The sequence below is a fragment of the Portunus trituberculatus genome, chromosome 20 (assembly GCF_017591435.1).
Source record: "Portunus trituberculatus isolate SZX2019 chromosome 20, ASM1759143v1, whole genome shotgun sequence".
Lineage (NCBI taxonomy): Eukaryota > Metazoa > Arthropoda > Malacostraca > Decapoda > Portunidae > Portunus > Portunus trituberculatus.
Genome location: NC_059274.1, coordinates 1,240,616 through 1,265,000, shown reverse-complemented (window position 1 = coordinate 1,265,000; position 24,385 = coordinate 1,240,616). Strand labels below are relative to the sequence as shown.

The 24,385-nt window shown below is 39.4% G+C and overlaps 1 protein-coding gene across 2 annotated transcripts; it reads right to left on the bottom strand.

The window, feature by feature from the left end:
* Positions 1 to 2,390: 2,390 nt before the first annotated feature.
* On the bottom strand, positions 2,391 to 22,467 carry LOC123506504 (protein FAM76A-like). Of its 2 annotated transcripts, XM_045258634.1 has the most exons (8): positions 22,258 to 22,467; positions 19,715 to 19,779; positions 18,037 to 18,253; positions 17,781 to 17,917; positions 11,999 to 12,077; positions 11,467 to 11,532; positions 8,825 to 8,968; positions 2,391 to 7,277 (listed from the first exon to the last, which is right to left on the bottom strand). In XM_045258634.1, exons 1-8 carry the CDS (start codon positions 22,336 to 22,338, stop codon positions 7,047 to 7,049), a joined length of 1,020 nt encoding a protein of 339 aa, XP_045114569.1. In that variant the 5' UTR covers positions 22,339 to 22,467; the 3' UTR covers positions 2,391 to 7,046. The 2 variants fall into 2 exon arrangements, with proteins under 2 accessions (XP_045114569.1, XP_045114570.1); XM_045258635.1 differs by lacking the exon at positions 11,467 to 11,532 and having other exon boundaries at positions 22,258 to 22,466.
* Positions 22,468 to 24,385: the final 1,918 nt, after the last annotated feature.

Below are 24,385 nucleotides of genomic sequence, written 5' to 3'. Positions count from 1 at the left end.
TGCGTGTGTGCCCTGTGTGGGAATCCTAATCCCCACTCTCTCTCTCTCTTTAGATCTGCAGGAGTTCCAATACTGGTGTCATCTTCCTCGCCTTCGCCATTCTTGCCCTTGACGCGGCGGGGGACAATGAAGGCAAAAAACGTGAACATTAAAGCATCTGGCAAGAACAACAACAACAACAACAACAACAATAATAATAATAATAGTAATATTATTATTATTAATAATAATAATAATAATAATAATAATAATAATAATAATGATAATAATAATAACCATGCTCATTCAAACTAACATAGGGAAAACACACAATAAGACAGTGATGAAGATGACACGTACGACAGAGGAAGATATGATGGACGAAGATGACATGAAGAGATAATGGACAGGACAGATCACTGAAGGAAGTACAAGAGAAGAATGAAGAGGGAAGGCTGGTAAAAGCTGCTCTCGCCTCCTTCTCTTCCTCATGGATTCTTCTCCCCACGTTCCCATCATCCTCTTCCTCTCGACGTCTTGGTTCAGAATTCTTCAAAATGCGCATCTTATTTTGGTGCATACATGAGTTTGTGTGTACTTACTCTATGCCCGTGCACATTTCTCGTTCTTATGTGCACCATGAGAGGCACACACCTACGCACACGCAAACGCAGGTTTTGGTGACCCTATACTGTGCTTCGCTATGCTTCGCCGTGCATCGCTGAACCGCGTTTTGGAGAGACAAGATATAGAATTTCGAATCCCGTTTAGAAAAAAAAAAAAAAAAAAATGTATAAGATCTTTGTTCAAGTTCTCGATCGCTTTTGTGTCCAGCCTACTTTTAACATCTCTGGTGGAGGTAAGTTAATGGTGCTTTCATATAGTGATAGTTTAATTTGAAGTCTGTATTATCGGTAGAAAGAACGCTCATTAGAACCAGCAGGTACCTTATCATCTCTGCGGTCTTTGACAATAGTCCTTAAGAGAGAAAAGGCATTTCAAAATAACCTATTTTCTATGTAACGGTGCTGCAGGAGTGGATGGCAACTAAACACCGAGACAAAACGCAGTGGGAAATTTGGTCAACTGTATATAGTGTTTAAAGAGAACGAAGGCACATATTCTGAAACGCTTGCAATCTCACCATCACTGCTTTTCATAAGCTCCATTTGAAGGCTCTCGTGTTTTAAGAATATCATTATGGTTTTGATGATAGACTGACAAGATTTCTAGCGTAATAAAAAGGAGAAACTGTCTTGAAACCCCCGGCTAGCTGGCTTTGTGGCCTGGAAAAATTGTAGTAGTGAGAGAGGATGGCGTTTCTGCACACGGGTGAAAGTCCCCGCCATTCTTCAGTCTTCACAACTACTGAGTGTAACACGAGAAGCGAAGTCTGAAACTGAAGCCTGAAGATTACCAAGACACACACATTGACCAGAGGAATGAATATCTATGAAACGTAACACTAGGACAGCTGGAGAAAGAGGCAAGTGAGGAAAAAGATGATGAGATTTCAAGGGGTAGATAAGTAGATAAGGGCAGGCCAGGGTAGTGAAGGAATGGAAGAGGAGTGAGGTGACAAAGGGAGGGAGGCGGGAGAGGTGAGGGACAGGTCATAAATGGAGAAGACAGGTTTATTGGACACAACTCTGGAGCCACCCACGTGATGACCCCCCCTCCCATATACACCACACCTCCACGCCACACGCCACCCAACCATTCCACCCACACTCAACACCACACTCCATATGCCATCCCGGCCTGCCCATCCTCATGCAAGCACTATTCCAACACTAATAATAAACTTATATGCACTTTAATTTTGGACTTGCATCTTAGAATTCTTAATGTACTCTTTCATGCTTATTAGTTCGTATTGACTAATGTAGGAAAAATACAATAAGAGAATTTTCAGGATCAGTAATCAAAAATAGAACGAAAAAAAATACATTCTCATGGTCAGTAGTAAGAATAGAATAAGTCTTGAAAAGGTTGCATTTAAAAAGGAGAAAGGAAGGAATTGGTTCTCAAATAGTGGTAGAAAGTGATGGACCATTATTTTTTAAGGTAAGAGAGAACTGGAAATAAAATAGAAAAAAAAAAAAAAAAAAAAAAAAAAAAAAACTCGGTCACCAGTCCCCACACAGGTCTGAAAGGGTTAGCCAAAAGACCTCTTAAATGGAATGGACTTAGTAATTTGATCGTTAATGGAGTCATTAAGAAGCTTCAAAAGAAATTCCTCCACATGTGATGGATGGGATTGGTGGAAATAAGTAGGTAAATTTAATACTGGGACTGGCATGTGTAGGTCTGTTGGATTTCTTTAGCTTTTTTATATTATGTTCTAAATGGCAGTAAAGAATCCACAGTGTTCTGGAAAATTTTGAACAGCACACTAATGATATCCATTCTTGTTTGCCGACTCTTTTTATTAAGTAACTACTTTGTTACAAATTACATGCAACTTCAATTCATGATACGTATTATGGACAGATTGTTCGAGAAAACATATGTTCGCCACACGGAGGACAACAAACCTACTACGGCCTCTTGTTCCTCCTTGTCAAGACCTCACCTGTCTTTTTAATTGTACAATGAATGAGTGAATGAATGAATGAATGCCACTATCTTATGCAGCTAGTTCCACAAAGCACCTTACTACGTACATAAATAAAGAGTATACATCACCTGTACAGTGGGTAAGTATTGCAAAAAATAATGGGAAACAGGATAATGATGGATGACTCATAATATACACTACTAAACCTTGAGGACATGGAGCGCCTCACCACGTCCTCACCAACCCCTCGCTGCCTCACAGACAACACACTCTATGGTACACACACACGACTACAGCAGCAAAATAGTTAATGTTTGCCTTCATGAACACAAATGCAGAGAATTAAATACTTTGTAGGTTTTAAAATTCTTGGCATCCTTACTTGAGCCAGCTTATTCATTGCCCTGTATACAACAACTCTCTCTCTCTCTCTCTCTCTCTCTCTCACACTTTCAATTTAATCTTCACAAAATAACAGATTACAGTGAAGTCTCTGTGTCACATAGCACACACATCACTGCAATAGAATATTTAATCACACAGAAAAGAATGGAATAAGTAGTACAGCCAACAACAAAACACATCCCTTTGAAAAAACATACACATGCTGACCAAACTCATGTCACGTCAGTTGCGAAATGCCAGTCCTTAAACACCATAATTTACAGTAAGGCCTCAATTTATGTAATTCGCTTTCATGGTATGGCGGAGAAAAGAAATCATTGTTGAGTGTGGGTTCGGGTTTAAGGATAACCAACTGACAAGGTGTGTGATGAAAAATTATGCAGATATGAAAACATAGAGAACAAGGCATCACTGCTTTAGGCAGATGGTCACAAATACTTCACCAGTGCAACACATTCCCACTCAACTTTACAATTTCTGCCAGCTCTTACAACAGAACCGAAAGCTGTGACCACTGTCAAGTTTGTGATTTACTTTTTGCCTTTAAAAACTTACCCTTAATGAAAATCCCCAATATATTGTGCATCACATAACAATAAAAAAAGATTGCACTAAATTTTATAACCTGAGCATAATCCACAAACATTCCATTTAATGGAATTTCTGCTCCTGCTTATCAGTACATGGAATAGCATTGAAAGTACTGGCAAGTTTAACATCAAAGAAAAAGCAGCTGTCAGTAAATTTGTGTTATACACTGAAGAAACACAGTTAACAACATAGACCATATACATGTCCAGCAGCCTATCTTTAGTTCAGGTTATACAGCAGGTACACAAAAGTTATGCATATCCACTTTGTAAAGAATAACACACTAATACCTCAGACCCATTCACTAGCTTTGATGTGTCTGTCAAGGGAGGGAAGCCAAGACAAGGTGCTCACTCACACATTCCCTCAAACTCAACCTCTTGATTCCCAAGAGGACAGATCTTCACACATGAGGGCTAGCAACTCAGCACACACAGGTCTCTCTACACTGAGGCATGGCAGTAGAGCTGACTTAACCCTTGCTTTACCATAACAACCCCTTCAACTTTCCTACATCTGACCTGAGGAGTTGTCAGGACAAGATGTGGTAAACTTTCCACTGAGGCTCTTGAGGCAGTCACAATTCATGTATCTACAAATACTCTACACTTCTGGCATGCACAATTGCTCTCCTTATTTTCAGAGATATTGGGTATAACATTTTACACTCTCCACTCATCTTATTTGTGAAAATATTCCTATTATATTATATCTTTTGTAGTCTAACATTTACACCAGTCCACTCTATCAGTCATCATAAGTGGACATGACTGTTTCTTATAGTATCACTTCCTTACAGCCTTCCATTACCAACGACTTCAGCAATGCTCTCATCTATCATACATTATATTTAAACAACTCACTGTACATTAATATTTGTATGCACACTCTAAAGCAAGTTTAATAGTATTGATTGAAAAAAGCAGCAGAGGTGTGTACTCAATCCACAGGCCTTCAAGACATAATGCAGAGCCACTGATGTTACTATGCTATGCTAAAATGTCAGCCCACCAGCAACTTGAAAGTAATGCTATACTGAAGCAGAAAACCTCAAAGCTGATTCAACTTTCACTGGTCAATATCTTTGGGGCCAATAGAGAACTATGCAACCTGGAGGGCAGGTAGCAGTAGGCAGAATATATCTAGCTTGTGATGTTACAATGTTTTCTTCAAATAATTTGCAACATAATTTCTGCGAAGCACAATAGCACTGTAACAAAAACGTTCCGCTGGTTATGAGTTTTCTTGCCTCTTTTCCTTTTTCTGACCATTTTCAACACAGTGCAAGACAAATATAAATTTCTAAGGAGCACTCGAACATCCCCATCACAAAGAATACACATTACTTCCTGCCACAATCTGTCAAACTGTATTAATGAGCTTTACTGAAAGACTAACAGCTATTGATTGGCTTGCATTTGGGCACAAACTAATACTACTAGAGGCTTATGCATTCATTACAATAGGGCAGGTACTCAGGGAGGAGGCAAAGGGTGAAGGCAGAAGTGAAGAACTTTTCTGTGTCTTCTTTAAAATGTGATGTAATTAGTGGCTTTAACTGCCTTGTGACCAACTGTACTGGAATTGACACTGGCACAAATAGCAGTGAGATCTATTTCCAAGATGACTTTTGCACTAATCCTAATCATGTACTCAATTAAGCCAATGGGGTAATTATGATGTGCAAAACAGAAAATAAATCTTTCTTGCAAGCTGCTGATCACAATTTTTTTAACACGTAAATCTACATCTGCCTGTCTTTGTAGTAATATCACCCCTTAGAGATGAGTTGGCTCAGTTCTAACAATGACAACATTCACCAGGTAACGCAGGACAGTAACAAGCCTCACCACATTTCACCTTACCAATGGAGGCTTGACAGAACAACCACCCACCCTTGTGGTATCATTACAAGATAGATTATTTCATTTGAAATCTTTATGCAAGTCCTTGCATATTTGGCAACAGAGCTGTTTCTCTATCATTAATGAACTGCCATAATACTGTCGAATAATCCTTAAACTATGGTTAGGAATTGGTGACATAAACTGGGCTTTTTTCCTACACAAAGCCACTTGGTACACGATGTTGTATCTATCATGACAAACAGCTACTGCCTCTATCCCCTGGTAAAAAAAAAAAAAAACTGACCAGGCACACTAGGAAGGAGGGAAGAGCATTTGCAAATTTGGAAAATTACTGTTGACATTCATTATTTGATCCTTGCTGATGCACCACACACTCAGGACGCGATGCACCGTCATTAGTGGTTTGTTGTATTCATGGTGCCCTAAGATTACCGCCACTCGGCACTGACTTAAGCAAGATCCAAGGGAGTACATCCCTGTAACAGAGGGATTTAAAAGGAAAGAAAAAGTGTACAGAAAGATTATGAAGCAGCTCAGCAATAATGAGTTAGAGAGCTAACTGCTGAGTACCAGCTTATCTACAGAAATCCCTTACAGTATATGAAAATAATTTTTTTTAAATTTTGCTGCAACAGAATTAACAGCTGTGACTTGTCTGTCACAGATCTTACGTATCTCAATGGTTGTAAGCAACAAAAAATATGAAAGAAAAAATTATCCTGAAAATGTTGTGTATAGGAGGTAGTGGTGGATCCTAAAACTGCAAGCTTGAAACTGCTAGGGTTGTCTAGCAAGTCAAAATTAATACCCATATTCTGCCTTGTCTCAGCCTCCCACGCCTTCACTCTGCCTCACTCATCACAGTTCTAAAATGTCTATGTACAGTTTCCTACAAAAATATCATAGCCTCAGAAATATCTTTCATGGTTTACAATAGTAAACTTACTCCTTAGTTCTTACCCAGTTTTTTCTTCAAAATTTACAAATATAACATATTTAGTATATGTTCTTTGAATGATAAAACCTAATAGAAATCAATGGAATATATACATATTCATCTTAACTGGTGAAATAATATACAGTGTATAACTTACAACTGTGAAATATTAGGACAATGAAGTGCACTGTCTGCACACTGACACTGAGTTATACATGGAGCATCATGAGAGGTGAACCCACTCTTCTGAAGCACTACACACCTTCCTGTGACCATTTCATACGAGGATATATCAACAAGCAAAATCCTCATATTGCTGGAAACTTACAACAAATGATGGAAGTATCCTCACTAAAAAGGTTTATATATTTAACTATCTTTTAATTAGCCCATTAAAATATTTGACACAAAAAGTTCTCAAGTGTATCACACCATTAATTATACATCTATAAAAGAATTAATGAAAATAATGATTCCAAAATATATATATTTCTGAAATTACTAATAAATCTTGTTATTTACTTTAGGTACTTCAATTTTGAAAACAACTCAATTAAGGAAACTTTATGAAAGCAGAAAGAACTAAAGTTTATGACAGAGTAACTGATTAAGAATAAAAATTACCTTTGTTAAAAATACCTTCAAGTTTGAAACTGAAAGAGTACACCTGAGGAACATAAATCAGGGATGTGCCACCACCACATCACTAGCCCACGGAGGGGCTGTCTGTCCCAGAGGAGCCTCCGTCCGTGGCGGAGAGCACGGCGTTCTTGTCTCCTTTCTTCTTTCCTCGGTTTAGCAAAGCAATTTCTCTGGTCTGCTCACGAATCTTCTTCTGTAGTATTTCAACCTTACTGTCAAACTCACGTGACACATTCTTCATCTTTTGACGCAGCTCCTGTTCAATTGTGAACTGTGAAGCCTTCAACTCTGTCATCTGCAACACACAATCATCATCATCATTTTCTGGTGTTCTACTCTTCACTTATTTATCAACATCTAACTCACTTCATCAAGTTGTCTTATTCATTTTCCACCACAGAGCCAAGCCAATGCTTGACTTCACTATGTGCTTGCTATTAGTTACTAATTATGGTGATGACGGCTCTGACACCTCTATTGAAATTCTATTTAAGACTCCTTTTCCACCTCTAGGAATTCTGCATATGTTTATTCAAAACTGCCAGTAATCAAAACTAAATTAACTGTGATGGTGTTTTCCCAATAATGACAATGACATACACACAGAGACAATTACTGTTACTGAATGGTAATTGCTTAGTAGTTCTCTGTTCCCTAAGAGACTTTTCTTTCAATCCCTCTCTTTTCAGCTACTAAAGCTGAAACAGACCTGAGTAAGAAGAATCAGCTAGTTAAAGCTGAAACAGAACTAGATAACATGAATCAGCAAGTTAAGTCACTAAAGCCCATTTCCCACACAGCACAGTGAGGGGTGAATGTTGCACAATTGAGCATGACTTGCACTTTTTGCACAATAACTGACGAATCCCACGGCTCACGACAGCCACCAGACAGCTGTCAGATGGACACACAATATTAATAAGGTTACAGTGTGCATAAGATGACCATCTAACAATATATCATGTTGTTATCAACAATTTTTCATAATTCCAATATGACACTGGCACTATGGCTACACAACCCACATGATAAGGATGAGATGCTACTCGAAGGTACATCAATAACAGTACAATGTTCAACGGCAACAGACAACCACAGGACGACAACTGAACAAATTACACAAATGCCGCCCTACAAACATGAGCAGAACACGACCTCTGCCACACCTCCAAGAAAATTACCTTGATTCCAACAGATATCACCTGTGGGTCAACCATGCCATGTTCAACAAAATATTGCATCAAATTACACCTAAAATAAGTAAACAAGACACAAATTGGAGGGAGGAATTGGAACCAGGGCTATGTTTGGCTGTTACACTGCGCTTCATGGCTACAGGAGAGGCATACTAAACCTTCATTGACTTATTATCGTGTTATTATCGTCCAAGACTCAATTTGTATTTGAGATTGACCTCAGTATATCGTGTTACTGTTGTGGTTGGTTTGTCATGTTATCCTTCCATCATTGTTCAGCTTTCGGTTGGTTATTGTGATATCATCTACATTGTTGTAGTTTTAGGGCAGCCACGAATATGACGACCATGCAACAAATACAATGAATGCCACACGACAATCACAGGAACATACACCGATAGCGATACGATAGGTTTGTAACGGGTGTGTAAGCGGTGCACTATTTTTTTCAGGATGAATTGGGAAAATTGCACTACTACCATGATACACGCTAGCCCTAGACTGTCACTCGATGTTTTATGACTCCAGAGTTTTTCTCACAGAATGTTATAAATCATGCTGTGTGGGAGGTGACCTTAACAAAAAGAATTCCTTTATGGAAGTAATGCCTACAGTGAAATGGACTCATGCAAATAAGATTGCTTACCTGCTTCTCTTTAGCCAGGAGTTGTGCATCCTTCCCTGAGAGCTGCTTCTCCAAGTGTGCTATCTGTTCACGCAGCTGTGTGATCAGGACCAGCTGGTCGGCCGTCCCTGGGTCATCCCTCATTGGTCCAGAGTTCCTAGAGACCTGCAGGAAATATTAAAGACGTCTCCTCGTACTAGTCAGTTGTTGAATGCTACGGTAGCTTACTTGGGAGGTAATAGCATATCTAGGGTGACAAGTGCATATGACCTGTTTCAAAACTCATTCATATCATCTGACTTGAATGCATGTTATAATTCAAGCATCTGTTCTATATATCAAGAGGGGCATCTCCAATTATATCATTGATATTTTTTGCAACTTCAAGACAACTAACAATTATTCACGATATTTTAAATATATAGTCGATGATGAAGATAATAAATGGTATCCAAATGAAATAAAAGTGCATTTATATTTCAAGTTGAACTAAGTTTGTTTCCAAAATGTTTACAAGAACTGTAATTCACAACAAAGGGATCTGTGTATCACTTGTTTTCACATTGATTATCAAACTAAATACTCACTGAAGTTACCTGAGTGCAGTGGAACCCTGTTAGCTTGGCATTAAGATTTACAAGCCCCTCATAGTTAGTCAATGATGTCACAACCCACGGAGCTTCTCAGCATCCAACACTACACTACTCAAAACACTAAGTACTGTCGACCGCAGCACAACTGGTAATGAACAGTGAGGCCTTAATCGTCAACCAGAGAGAGAGATCATAGTATTTTCAATCCTACATGTAAGAGAAGTAAAATAACCACAATGAAAGTACAATACAAGACAACACACTGCTAATCTCAGCCCATGTGTGTACCACCCACAAGGCAGTGAAGATGTGTGTGAGCCCAGGGTGCACCAGGCTGTAAAGCCAGGTTTAACAATTTAGGTTTGCTGTGTGGTGACATAGCTTGGATAGATTGAGCCATCATGATAACTCCTCCACACTGAGCCTCACCTAATCATGCTACTATCTACTTTCTGGACGGAATTTATAAGGAAATTTATGGAATGACTTACTGACCAGTGTGGTGCTCCTTCCACCACAATCCTGCCACTGTGGCAGGTCACTCAGGCATATTCTACTTAGTGCAATGCAGTTTTTGCTTGTCGTCTCTGGCCAGCTGTGCCACGAGACTAATACAACCAATCATGGCTGCTCTTGGAAAATACTCCCTGTACATCAGTCCTGTCACTTGTGAGGGCATGCAGGAACTCACAACTCTGACCCAGGATTGTGGAGGAATCCGTGCATGGCTGCATGTGTTGGCCACTCATCACATTTTCCGCTTGTATTCTTTCTGTTACATGTACAGGCCTTCAAAAGCTATGTCTTCTTTTGTGGATTATTCAGGTTGTGAAACTGAGAAACTCTAGTACGTACTTCACTTTATGCACCTCATCATGTAATGAAAGTATCATATTAGAGATAATCTTAAACTTCCTTAAGCAATTATATATTTCACTTAATATGGTTGAGAGAGAGAGAGAGAGAGAGAGAGAGAGAGAGAGAGAGAGAGAGAGAGAGAGAGAGAGAGAGAGAGAGAGAGAGAGAGAGAGAGAGAGAGAGAGAGATTCAGAATTCATACTGCTACATCACTGAACAAAGCCTCCATCAACTTTCTATAAATGGTGCCTGACCAGCAGTGCCTAGCCAGCTGGTGAACCCATCATCTCCATCCTACACTATGACTACTCACAGATGACAGAAAAGTGCTCCACTATAATGGGACAGTTTGGTGTGGTACTAGGTGTCCTCAAGCTTCTTCATTAGTAGTTCACAGACATTAAATAGTTTTGGACATTCTGAGTATCCCGATCCAGCAAGCTAAGCTCTCCATTAACTAATGCAATTGCCTGGAAGTTAAATTTAGCCCAGAAAGAAGTTTCCCACGTGAACAAGTTTGAGTGTTGTGCGCGGGCTGACAGTAATTCATGGTCCTGAACAAAAATGACAATCACAGCTGCATCTAGGAAACAAGCCAGAGGCATGGGTCACCTGGCAGCAGAGGTCTGTCCCACCACTGCGGCACACACACTCTGACGGTGTAGGCTCACTGAGCCTCTGTTTCAAACCTTCATTAACGGACTTGTGTTGAAAGGCAGAAAAATAATTCAAAATTTCCTATGGAAATTACTGTACTACAAGAATTAGATCTTCCAGTCTGAGTGTGCACCTAAAACATAACTAAATATAGAGTGAAGGACATCACATATTTATTGCATATATACAGCAAGTTTCAACTGTGTGTTGTGCATGCTGTCATGAGCTGCATGAGCTAGGTGCTGCATACACCCCAGCCAAGCAATGAATGCAGGGCTGAGTGTGCAGCACTGCCCGTCTGCTGGTTCCCTCGGTGGACACTGCAGCATACAATGCTCAACACTTTGGCAGAGTGTAGCTAACAAAAGGATCACTGCAAAGCATCTACCTTAGTATCACTAACAGGGTTCTACTGTCTCCTGCTCTTCATTGCCTACAAGTCATTTCATGTTCAATTGAGATTTGTTTACATAGTTCTTATAACCAACTATGGAGCCTTTTTGAATTCTAATTTTTATTTGCTCATTTGTTCTTATTTTTGTGTCCTTCACTTACCAAAGCCTTAAAATTGTCATGTATTTCCATATTCTGAGTGTCTTTGCCTGTATCATATAACCCCAGCTGAAACACGAAAAATATTTGTAAGTTTTGACAAGGGATCAAGATTAGACAGGAAACCATTGTGAAAGTCATACAGAATCAACCTACAGTCTGTGGTGAGTGTATCAACATCAGCCTGCTCTACATAAAGCACATGGATAATTTCATCTCAACCTGGCTAAAATGTCACAAACTCTACATCAAGACAATTCACTGACCTCTGGGAGTATTTCCACTTAAATCAAGCTTAAAAGTACTCTCCTGCGCAGCGACCATATCAAATACAACAAATTACATACATAGTAAACTTCAACCCAACCCTGCATAACAATCAAGCAAGTTTACAAGATTCAATATTTGAGTATCAGCTTCCAAATACAATAAGCCTGTTTTTCTCAAAGTGCACAGCTAAAGGTTGATTAATTGTTGGCCCTAAAGTCTACGAGGCCCTAATTCCCCTAAGCTATCTCATGTTATGTCAGATTACCTTGGCTGGGGGCTCCTCCTGAGGTATCTTGGTCACATCGGGACGGTTGGGGCGCTTGTTGTGTCCACTCAGCTTGTGTCTACACAGAAACAAAACAAGCATTTGATGAGTCTTCACTATTTGATATGATAGTGATATTATACCATTTATCTTTCATCTGTACATCAGGTTAGCATTCCTATATTAGGGTATCAGATAAAACATCACACACACACACACACACACACACACACACACACACACACACACACACACACACACACCGTCCCCGTCGCAGAGAGAGGACGGCTCGTCTCCGGCTGTGGACGGGAAGAGGAGAAACTACCTATGGTGTTTACAGGGCCTGGGTATCTCTGTGTTAATGTCCTATTAATGTCCTACTGTCGCAAAGTGCAGAAAGTGGGCCATTTTCAAGCGGGATATGGAGAGTGTCGGCGGTGTTTTGTTTGGGCCGAAATCAGCTGGCGATAACAATCATGGCGTCCACGCCTCGACAAGCCAGGGACTTTGAAGGTTTTGTGACCACTCCATGAGGACTAGAGAAATTAGACATGGATGCAAGAATTCAGGCATTAGAAAGTAAGTTTCTAAACATTAGATCCATAGAAGAAAAACTGGATAGAGTCATAGCGAGAATGATTCCTTCAAAAAGAGATCTATTTGTTAACGAGAGAACAAAGAGCTATTGAGGAAAAAGTGGAAATGGAGAAAGAAACCAACAACTAAGGAAACAATGTGACGAGATGAAGGCTAAACTCCTAGAAATGGAGAAGAAAATATCCGAAGGGGACTTGAGGAAGGAGGAATGCCTTAACCTAATTGATACCAGGATGAAAGAAGTGAACCATGAACATCAGGAGGTACAAAGGTCCTTTAGGGAGATAGTGAAAAAGCAGGAAGAGGAAAATAAAGTGATTACACAGAGTGAAATGGTAAAGGCACTAAAGGAAAATGAGTATGTGGTGAGAGATATTGCTGAAAAGAAAAAATGCGTGATCATAACAGGATTGAGGGAGGAAACTAACAGGAACTGGCAGGATAGGAGGGATAAGGAAAATGACAGGATTAAGTCTTTACTGAATAAGATCTCAGAAGAGGAAGAGGCCTATATGCTGAGGTAGAAGAAAGTGTGAGATTAGGAGCTTTTGAGGAAGGCAAGAATAGACCATTAAAATTGAAATTAAAGTCTCAGGTGGCAGCTGAGGCCTTGCTGAGGAGGGCTTGGAAACTTAAGGACTCTGAGGAAACCAAAACAATTTACATAAGAAGAAATATGTCACAGGATGAACGAATGAAAATGAAAGAGCTTGTAACTGAAGTGAGAGAGAGGAATGACGAAAGAACAGAGGAGGAAAAGACCAAGTTTTTTTGGAGGATGAGAAATGGGAGGCTAAAGAAGTGGTGGATAAAACAGACGGAATAGACATTACATGGAAGGAAGAAAGAGACTAGGAATGGAATTCAAGTGACTTACATGAATATAGATGGATTTCTGTCTAAGAGGCTAGAATGTATGGATTACCTAAGAAATAATGAACCGGACATAATGTGTGTGGTGGAAACAAAGCTAAGGCCCAAAATAAAGCTAGATTGGTTTGTTGTAAAACACTACAAAGTATGGAGAAATGATAGAAAAAATAAAGGAGGTGGTGGTATAATGGTTCTTACTAAGGAAGATCTGATAGTGAAGGAGGTGAACTATAGTAAGAGAAATGAGGAAGTGATAAGTATGCTTATAACAGATGGTAAGAGGGACATTAATATTATAACAGTATACATACCACCCAGAACCAGTGCTTGGGAATATGAACAGTATCAAATGGTGATGAGAAATACTCTAGACAGAATGAAGCAAGAACTCATCAGAAAGGATAGAGTGATGATAGTCGGGGACTTTAATTGTAAAGAAATAGTGTGGGAGGACTACGAAGTGGTGAACGGTGGTGAGTGGGCAGAGGAATTGTTAAATGTAGCAACAAATAACTTGATGACACAGTGGGTGAGATCACCAACAAGGTGCAGGGGACAAGATGTTGCAGCAAGGTTGGATTTGGTATTTACCAGGGCATCTCTAAAAGAGGAAATTGAACATGAATGTCCCTTGGGGAAAAGCGATCATGATGTCCTAAGCTTTGAGCTGGATACGGAATTAAGCACGAATAAGATTGTGGAACACAGGGAGGAAAAATTAAATTATATTAGGGCAAATTATAACCATATAAGGGAGTTCTTTAATGAAATTGACTGGTCCGTGGTATACCAGGAAAGGGATATGCAATTGAAATACGATAAATTTATGGATTTATATAACTCTGCTGTGAAAAGTTTGTGCCATATCACAGAAAGAGGACTTTAAATAATAAACAGTGGTTTAATAGAAATTGTGAAGAAGCAAAAAAGAACAAAGAAAAGGCATGGAAGAAACTTAAGAAAACAGTGATGTATTATCAAGAGAAGTTTACAAAACAGCAAGGAATAGATATGTTGAAGTAAGGAGAACAGCACAAAAGGAATATGAACAGAGGGTGGTGGAAAACTGTGATAGTGACCCTAAAATGTTTTACAAATTCATAAATGGAAAACTAAATAAAAGGGAGGCAATAGAAAAGGTAAAAAAATGGGGAAGAAGTATATGAGGATGCTAGAGATATAGCTGAAATTTTGAACGACAACTTTTGCAAAGTGTTTACAAAGGAGGAGCATTTTATAGGAGAAAGGCCTACGGAAATAAAGCAAATGCAGGACATCATGGTTACTAAGGAAGATGTAAGGAAAATTATAAGCAATCTGGATATTAATAAATCAATGGGGCCTGATGGCATATCTGGGAGGTTGCTAAAAGAATGTAAGGATCAATTGTTGAACCCCATATTTGATATTGTGGAAACCTCCATACGAACAGGAATAGTCCCGAAAGAGTGGAAAAGAGCTGACATTGTGCCTATATATAAGAATGGTAGTAGAATGGAACCGCTAAATTATAGACCAGTATCGTTGACTAGTATATTGTGCAAGGTATGTGAAGAAGTAATTAAAGCTAAGTGGAGTGAGTATCTAGAAAGTGAAAACATTCTGAGTGAAAGGCAGTTTGGTTTCAGAAAAGGAAGATCGTGTGTATCCAATTTATTATGTTTTTATTCAAGAGTGACTGACATACTACAACATAGAGAGGGATGGGTGGATGCTATCTACCTGGACTTGAGAAAGGCCTTTGATAAAGTACCACACAATAGACTGATGTGGAAACTAAAGAAGATTGGAGGAGTAAATGATAAACTAGCAAAATGGATGGAAAATTACTTAGTGGGAAGAGAAATGAGAACAGTGGTGAGAGGAAGGAAGTCCGAGTGGAAGAAGGTAACCAGTGGAGTTCCACAAGGGTCAGTGCTTGGTCCCATCATGTTTTTGATTTATGTTAATGATATGCCAGTAGGAATTGACAGTTACATGAACATGTTTGGACGATACTAAAATTATGAGGAGAGTAAAGAATGTGGAAGATTGTAACAAGTTACAGGAAGATCTTGATAAAATATATGAGTGGAGTAAAGAGTGGCAGATGGAATTTAATATAGACAAGAGCCATGTTATGAAAATGGGAAGAAGTAGATACAGACCAAACAGGGATTACAGGCTGGGTGATGAGAAAATTAAAGAGACCAATGAGGAGAAAGACTTAGGAGTAACTGTGCAAAACACTTTGTCACCGGAGAAACACATTAACAAGATATTTTGGAAAACATATAACATGCTTCAAAATATTGGCCTTGCATTCCACTACCTAGATGAAGGAATGATGAAGAAGATATTATGTACCTTAATAAGACCCCAGTTAGAATATGCAGCTTGTGTCTGGTCACCGCATATGAAGAAAAATGTGAAGAAGGTGGAAAGGGTACAGAGGCTGGCAACAAGGATGGTACCAGGACTCAGGAGTTAGACTATGAGGAAAGACTGAGGAAACTGGGGCTGACCACATTAGAAGAGAGAAGAACAAGAGGAGACATGATAACTATGTATAAATTGGTGAACAAGATTGACATATTGGACAGAGAGTTGATAAAGGTGACCACAAGAAATCATCTCCGAGGACATGGAAAAAAACTAATAAAAGACATCTGTCTAAATGACGTGAGAAAATACAGTTTCCCGCATCGTAGTATAGATAAGTGGAATAAACTGAGCAGTGATGTCGTTGACACAGTGTGTGTCAATCAGATGAAAGAGAGATACGACAGGAGTGGACAAGGAGACAGGACACAGAGAGCTTAGCTCGGACCCTGTAATACACAAATAGGTAAATACACACACACACACACACACACACACACACACACACACACACACACACACACACACACACACACACTTTGGCTACAAGAATGGTTCCAGAATTTAAAGGGATGACATATGAAGAGAGACTAAAAGCAATGGATCTACCAATCCTGGAACAGAGAAGAGAGAGAGGGGATCTGATACAAGTTTATAAATTGATTAACAGAATGGATCAAGTGGATAATGGGAAACTAATCCTGAAAGAAGAATATGACATTAGAAGCACAAGATCGCATAGTAAGAAAATGAGGAAGGGAAGATGTCCGAGAGATGTTAAAAAATTTAGTTTCTCGCAAAGATGTGTTGAGACTTGGAACAGTATGAGTGAGGAAGTGGTGTCAGGAAAGAGTGTATATAGTTTTAAAAGAAAAATTGGATAAGCGTAGATATGGAGATGGGGACACACGAGCATAAAGCCTGGGCCCTGTAAAACTACAACTAGGTAAATACAACTAGGTAAACACACACACACACACACACACACACAATTAGAGTTTGGCAAGAGTGAAAGAAGAACCAGGGGTATGTACAAGATAGGAAATGAAGACATAAGAACCATTAATGAAGAAAACGATCTCGGGGTGACAATTACCAATGACCTATCGCCAGAGAGACATATAAACAAAATAATTGGAGAAGTATTGAACTTATTAAGGAACATAAGAGTGGCATTCGTATATTTAGATGAGGAAATGATGAAAATAATTACTGCAATGGCTCCGAACTTGAAGAAACACATAAGAAATTTAGAGAAAGTACAGAGGGTTGCGACAAAAATGGCGACTGACTTTAGAGATTTGACTTATGAGGACAGACTGAACAGGATGCAACTTCCGACCCTGGAAAACAGAAGAGAGAGGGGAGACCTGATAGCGATATACAGAGTGATGAATGGCATGGAAAAAATGGACAGGGAAGATCTGTGTATGTGGAATGAAAGAGTGTCAAGAGGGCATGGAAAAAAACTAAAGATGGCCACTTATAGGAGAGATGTGAAAAAATATAGCTTCCCTCATAGAAGTGTGGAAGCATGGAATAGTTTAGATGTGGAAGTGGTCAACGCAAGGAATGTTCATGATTTTAAGAAAAAGTTGGACATTAGTAGATATAGAGACGGGACAGTACGAGCGTAGCTCCTTTCCCGTATGTTACAATTAGGTAAATACACACACACACACCATTCACCCCCTTAGTCTTGTCAAAATAACTAAAATAGTTTATCCGTCACTCAACTTTCTATATTACATGAAGAAAATAACTAGGAGTGACCTGATAGCAATTTGGTTTTGTTTCAGCAGTGTTATCTTGAAAAGAACCTTTGGGTAAAATATGTAACCCTAGGAATGTCATTGTACACCAGAAACTTCTCCAAGCAATGATGTCACTTGCAAGTCATCTGCAGTACTATTGATGGAGCCTTTGTGTGATTGACTTCCTCACTCCTCACCTTTCTTTGTCCTTGTGGTGACCAGACCGAGAACCCAACTTGATGTGAGAGTGTCTTGCAGGATCTGTGACTTTGGTTTTGGCCAGTGCTCTTTTGTAGGAGAGTGTACACAGCCAACACAGCAGCTTCCCATCCACCTGGAACCAAGGCAAGCTGAATCATAAACACCCCCAAACTTATACTTCAAGAATGAGGACAACTATGGGCATTTCTCTACACGGCAATGACAATAATAATAAAAGCTTTGACTTCTTACCTTTTTCTTGTCAATATCCTTTCTGTCGAATGCACATTTTTGCTTACACTGGTCGCACGAAAGAGGGGGGCCATACTTGCGCTCTGAGTTGGTGCACCGCTGACACTTGTTGCCGATGAATGCCGCTATCACGTTGCAGTACTCGCAGGCTGAGGGCTTACCGTGCTGCTTCACCATAGACTCACATTTCTTGCAGATAGTGACTGTGCTGCTCTTGCTGAAATTCAAAGAAACGTTACGAGAATGTGTGACTAACAGGGAAAAAGTTATCACTGTGACTGAGATACTGGCTGTGGGAATGCTAAGGTGTTTGAGTAAATCCTTCTCTACACCTTCTCTGTGTCAGTTTTTCCCATAGATCCTCACCTCATCACTTGTCTTCTGCTGAAAGTTACGGTTCATCTCAATTCATTCATATTCAGAAACCAATCACACTGCATCCTCATAGCTGGAGCACACTGCCATGGTAAAGAGCACACTACTCCAACACTACTCAAATTTTAAGAGGTTTAGTTTAAATAAATATATAAAAAAAAAAAAGAAGAGAAAATGGAAGGAAAAATACGGTGTTCGTTTTCATCAGACAAAAATTATGACCTGGCAGACTCACCATTCTGCACCACTTTGCTGCCTTGTTTGAATTAGAGGCAGCATTGCAAATGTCACTGTAAAAACTGATGGAGCACAATAACCTGCTCACACGTCACACAAGCGGCTAAACACCTGCCACTGTGGTACTTCCGTTAGGCTTGGTACGAGAGAGAGAGAGAGAGAGAGAGAGAGAGAGAGAGAGAGAGAGAGAGAGAGAGAGAGAGAGATTGAAAATTAAAATATAGTAAATAACATAATAATACACTTTGAAAAGATGTGGCATATATATATATCTTTTATCAATATAACAGAAGACAAATGTGTATGGGTAAGTGCTTCAATAACAAACAAACGAACCAACCAACATACATACATACATACTGTACATAGCTATATACAGTGTTCTGCCGAGACTCAATGCTTTCACAAGACAAGATGCTGAGAGGCTTTATAATAGATAGCTTCCTTAAGACAATAGCACTTTTTCGATGTTAGAGAGGCAATGGGAAAGATCGGTAAATTAAATGTATATAAAGCCTCTAACAGAGTGGTCGATGAATGGAACGGACTCAGTAATTGTGTTGTTAGTGCTGAGTCAATAGGGAGCTTTAAAAGATCAGACAAATTTACAGGCAGGGATGATAAATGGAATTAAGTAGATCTGCTCATACAGGGAGTGCCACATGTGGGCCTGACAGCCTCTTGCAGCTTCCCTCATTTTCTTGTGTTCTTTACCCCTTCAGTGCTATGACACATTTTCATATTCATTCTGCTTACTATTTAGTGATCTTATACAGCTTCAGAAACATATGTGGGGATTAAAATAGTGAAGATTCTGACCATACATGTTCTGATCTCCATAAACCCTTTCTTATGTAAATGAAATTGTTTAATCATACTGAAAACTAATGGTAAAAATGTGTCCCAGTACTGAAGGGGTTAAAGGGAAGTCCTATGAGGTGCCAAATACATCTATATGAGGAAGTATATCTCCAGCAGTAGTTTTCATATGTAAGCAGTGCAATGGAGAGGCTTGTGGGCAGCGATGGCTCGGCAGAACACTGGCTGAGGGACAGTTGGGCCTTACCTTTCTTGCTGGAATTCACTTCGACAGTATGTGCACTTTACAATTGGAAACGAACCTCTACACTCCTGCAGAAGAGAAGGTCACATTACTTGCCTGCCCTGCTCAATTTATTTCCTACATCACTAGTAAATAAATCCTTGAAGAATGTTCTCCCATTCAGTTCACCAATTTGAACCCATGCACTTGGAGACCCATCGGACCCCAAAGCATGTATGGTTCCAATGTACCACGGCGGCCTCCTCTGTGAAATTCCATCTGACTCATCCCTCAATCTCTCACAATCAATAAATATAGTATCAATGCATATTCACATACTGGAAATCAATAAAAATTTACTTCACTTAAGCTGACCCTACACGATCAATATCATTGCACAATATACCGACTCATTTTCATTATGCAATATTTGTTTCAACTAAACAGCTCTTCAATACTGCCCTTTCAATTTCTGATGGCAATATCACTAAAAAAAAGTAAAAACAATGAAACCTAACAGGAGAACACTGTTAGTTGATGGGGTGGCAGACAGAGAGCCTTAAGAACAGACATCACTGATTGGTTAGAGTGCCGGCAAGTGGCAACCAAGCAGCAATGATCTGTGGTATCAAGAAGTGCTTGCTGTGTCTAAGTTGCCCCAGCTTCTGTTCTGTGCTATGGGTCATGTCATTTCTTCCTCATCTGTGTTCATGTGTGTGTTGTACCATATAGGCAGATGTGTTGAGCCTTGTCCTGGTGTGCGGCTTGCAGTGTCCAGGTCTACTCTTGCATGTTCTGAGTGGACAGTGACTCTACCCTGCCAGTGTGTGCATGAGGAACACCGTTGAGTTGGACAGTGTGTCGTTGTGCTAAGACCTGTAATCAGAAATGCTTCGCTCTCTCAAGACGACCAATTCCAAAAGCTCTAGTTGAAGATACTCGCATTTTTAAGGGTATTCTTATGGTTCTGGTGATGGATTAGCAAGATTACTTGTTGATCATAAGGAGAAAGTGTCTTAAAAACTAATCGTCTATGGGGACTTGAAAAATTGTCGTTGTGTGAAAGCAATGCATTTTTTAATATGGCCGTAACTCTGTCTGTGGTGACCAGCGACTCATGTGATAACTGTGCCCTGTTCTCAGATGAAGTCCTGTCCTATGTATGTTAGTCTCTGTATATCATTTGCCTTTTTTTATGTAACAGGGGAAATCTGGCCAAGAGCAACAACTAAAGAAAAAAAAAAAAAAAAAAAAAAAAAAAAAGGCAACTTAGATACCAGTCCCTGAGCAGGTCCGAGAGAGTTAGCTAAAAGAATGAGATAAATGTCTTGAAACCTTTCTTAAATAAATTTAGGTCATAGGAAGATGGAAATACAGAAGCAGGAAGGGAGTTCCAGTATATACCAGATCCTTTAACCTCTTAAGTACCATGACACATTTTCACTTTCATTCTGCTTACTATTTGGTGATTTTATACCGCTTCAGAAACTTATGTGGTAATTAAAATAGTGATCTTCTGACCTCCACAGGCCCTTCCTAATGTCTATAAAATCATCTAACCACACACAAAACTCATGGTAAAAATACATCCCAGTAACAAAGAGGTTAAGCTGCTACCAATCTGTGGTGCATGGTGAAGGAATGGTGTCCTCACTATTCCTGCCTGCCTGGTGAGTGTAACAGGTGGGTGTGGGTGTGGGTGTAGTGGTGTAAGGGGTATGGTGCACGAGAGTATACAGAAATTTTCTTAAATATTTTGCGGAATGAAGCTTCATGACACACAATGCAGTTCACATTATATAACAAAGAAACAAAGCAATCTATCTGTCCTTAACAATACTTCCCTGCCCAGCTCATTTCACACTCAACAACACTCAAGGACACAAAAATATAATAACACACACAAATAAATGAAATAAACAGGACGAAGTAAATAAGATCAAAGAAAAACAGTAAATTTGTAATATAACCTATCTTATATTTGTTTTCCCTATGTCTAACAAGCTTGGGGGTCTCCTGGGAAACCTAACCTAACCTGACCTTATTATTAATTTCCAATAAGGTAAAATGGGGTTAGAAATGCTCCTAGGCGTGTGATGTACACCGTGAAAATGTGTATAGTTATGTGTGGTGTATTGGCTGAAACTGCAATAATCCCATGCTAACACGTACAACACACTAACAAATACACGAGCAGAACTGGATAAATACTAGAACAATACAAAACAGGTACGAGACGAGGAGTGAGAGGGAAGGAAGAGGAGAGAGTCACTAAACACATTAACAAAAGCACAAAGGTAGGAAAATGAGGTTCAGTCACTCACTAGAGAGGAGAGGAAGGTAGAGAGTGCGAGTAAGAGCAGGGAGAGTCAAGAGAAAGCGAATCTGGACAGAAAATTCACCGCTGCCTCTCACAAATAAGGGGTTTGGTCACTCTCACTATAGAAAAGTTGAGGGGAGAGGAAGAGAGGAGGAGAGAGCAAAAGAGCACCAGAGGGAGAGTAATAGGTGGGCAGGAAGAGTAAATCCTGGTCGAGTGTCCACCGGCGGCCTCTCCCTCCTCTCACCTTGCACAGCTGCTGCCCCTGGGAGAGTTCCTCAAAGGGGTGGCGACTGAAACAGCGCGAGCAGGCGAACAGGGCGGACATGGTGGTCAGGGAGAGCTCATGGGAGAGGGAAAGACTTGGGACAAGCTGGGAGAGGGACACAAGAGGGAGAGCGAGGAAGAGCGTCACTCTCCGTCACAACAACTGACGTCACGCCGCCTCATTCTGATCCCCCTCTCTACTCTCCCTCACTCTCCCAGTTTATAACGATTAAAATGATCCTAAAATTACTATGGTATTATCAAGGATGTGAGAGATGAGAGAGGTGTGAGTTTTTTATATTCATGACTTCCTGTATTCTCCCACACTCACATACCCACACCTCCCAGGAATCTTCTACACCCCTCCCCACTCTCCTTTCCAGCATTCAAAGGTTATCAAAGTGTAATTAAATCTCATATAACATTATGGGAGGTGTTGGAGGCATTAATTTACTATATCGAGAAATTTAGTTGTACGCCCGTATCCCTTAATGGCGCTCGTATTCAAATCCCCACGTCAGTTTCGTTTATGTTATGTCAAGGTTTTAACAACTTTTCAGTGTCAATTAAGTTTCTTAGAAATGTTTACTATTCAAATTAATTAGGGTAATCTAAGTTTGGGTTTATTCTAAGGTTTAAATAGGTTTTAAATGTCAAAATAGATTTCTTGACTAAACTTTTCCTTAATCTAAAAAATTTGAATTGCCCTAGATCATGATATTTAATGTTGATGTAGGTTTCATATACTAACTTTATCTCAAACTACTCTATGACTACCTGGTTTGGATTAGGTTAGGTTCTTGTGGCTTTTTAATGTTAAATAAATTGTTTAAGTAAATTTTTCCATATTCAATCCACTCTGTCAGTATAGTTAGAATTATTTGAGGTTCTTATGAAATTCAAATGTCAGATATGTTTTTTAATCCCTTCAGTACCATGATGTGTTACGATATTCATCCTGCTTGCTATTTGGTGATTTCATACAGCTTCAGAAACTTATGTGGGGATTACAAATAGAGAATACTGTGGCCATTAATCTTCTGACCTCCATGGACCCTTCCCAATGTCAATAAGATGGTCTAATCGTACATAAATCTCAAGGTAAAATTGTGCCCCAGTATTGAGGGGGTTAAACAAGCTTTCCATATTCAAATCCCTGTATGTTAGCCTAGTTTGGATTATTTTCAGGTCCTATACCAGCCACCAATTGAGTAGCTACCATTTACAACAAGAATACGATATCTAGATTACTATATACTTTTCCATCAGCCTTCACTACACTAACATCTGTACCTAACCACAACCAATGCTTCTTACCAGCCTCAAAACTCAAAGCTCCACCACATATCCTTGCATTCATCTTCCTTATGTCAAGCAACCACACACATCCTTGCCACACACACAGAGGCATAAGAAGATACCCTATTGTCAGCTAACAGTAACCCCTTTAGTACCATGATGTGTTTTTATTCATTGTGTTTACTATTTGGTGATTTTATACTGCTTCAGAAACTCATGTGGGGGATTAGAATAGTGAAGACTGTGAAATTAATCTTCTGACCTCCATAAACTTTATCTAATGTTTATAAAATGGTCTAATCGTACACAAATCTCAAGGTAAAAATGTGTCTCAGTACTGAAGGGGTTAATTAAAATATACTTTTCTATTCATATAAATAAATAGACAAATTAATAAATAAATCTTTTCAGTTCTCTTGACAATCCATAAGCTTTGTCATAAAGTCTCAGAAGAATTCACATAACATCCCTGTTCATCCTGTCATAATTCTCTTTATATATTAGATCTGTACAATTTTCCCATAACAAATACTCCCATTACCTTTTACATGTACTTTTCACCCACTTGTCTCACCACGAGGGGCTGACGGGGCTGAGTGTGTATGTGTGTATTTTACCTAGTTATATTTATCTAGTTGTGTATTCATAGTGAACTGTCTCTATATCTACTTTTATCCAACTTTTTCCTTAAATTTGTGCATGCTTTCTGCTGTTACAATCTCTTCACTCAATCAATTCCAGATGTCCACTGTCCTATGTGAAAAACTGAACTTCTTAATGTTCCTCAGATACTGACTTTTCATGATCTT

What these genes read in the sequence shown, in the direction of transcription:
- LOC123506504 (XM_045258634.1), bottom strand. Translation starts at nt 22,338, where the DNA reads ATGTCCGCCCTGTTCGCCTGCTCGCGCTGTTTCAGTCGCCACCCCTTT. An exon ending in AGGAGGAGCCCCCAGCCAAG is followed by an intron (nt 11,533 to 11,998) that starts GTAATCTGACAT and finishes TTCGTGTTTCAG; the next exon opens with CTGGGGTTATATGATACAGG. An exon ending in TCCTGGCTAAAGAGAAGCAG is followed by an intron (nt 7,278 to 8,824) that starts GTAAGCAATCTT and finishes TGTGTGTTGCAG; the next exon opens with ATGACAGAGTTGAAGGCTTC.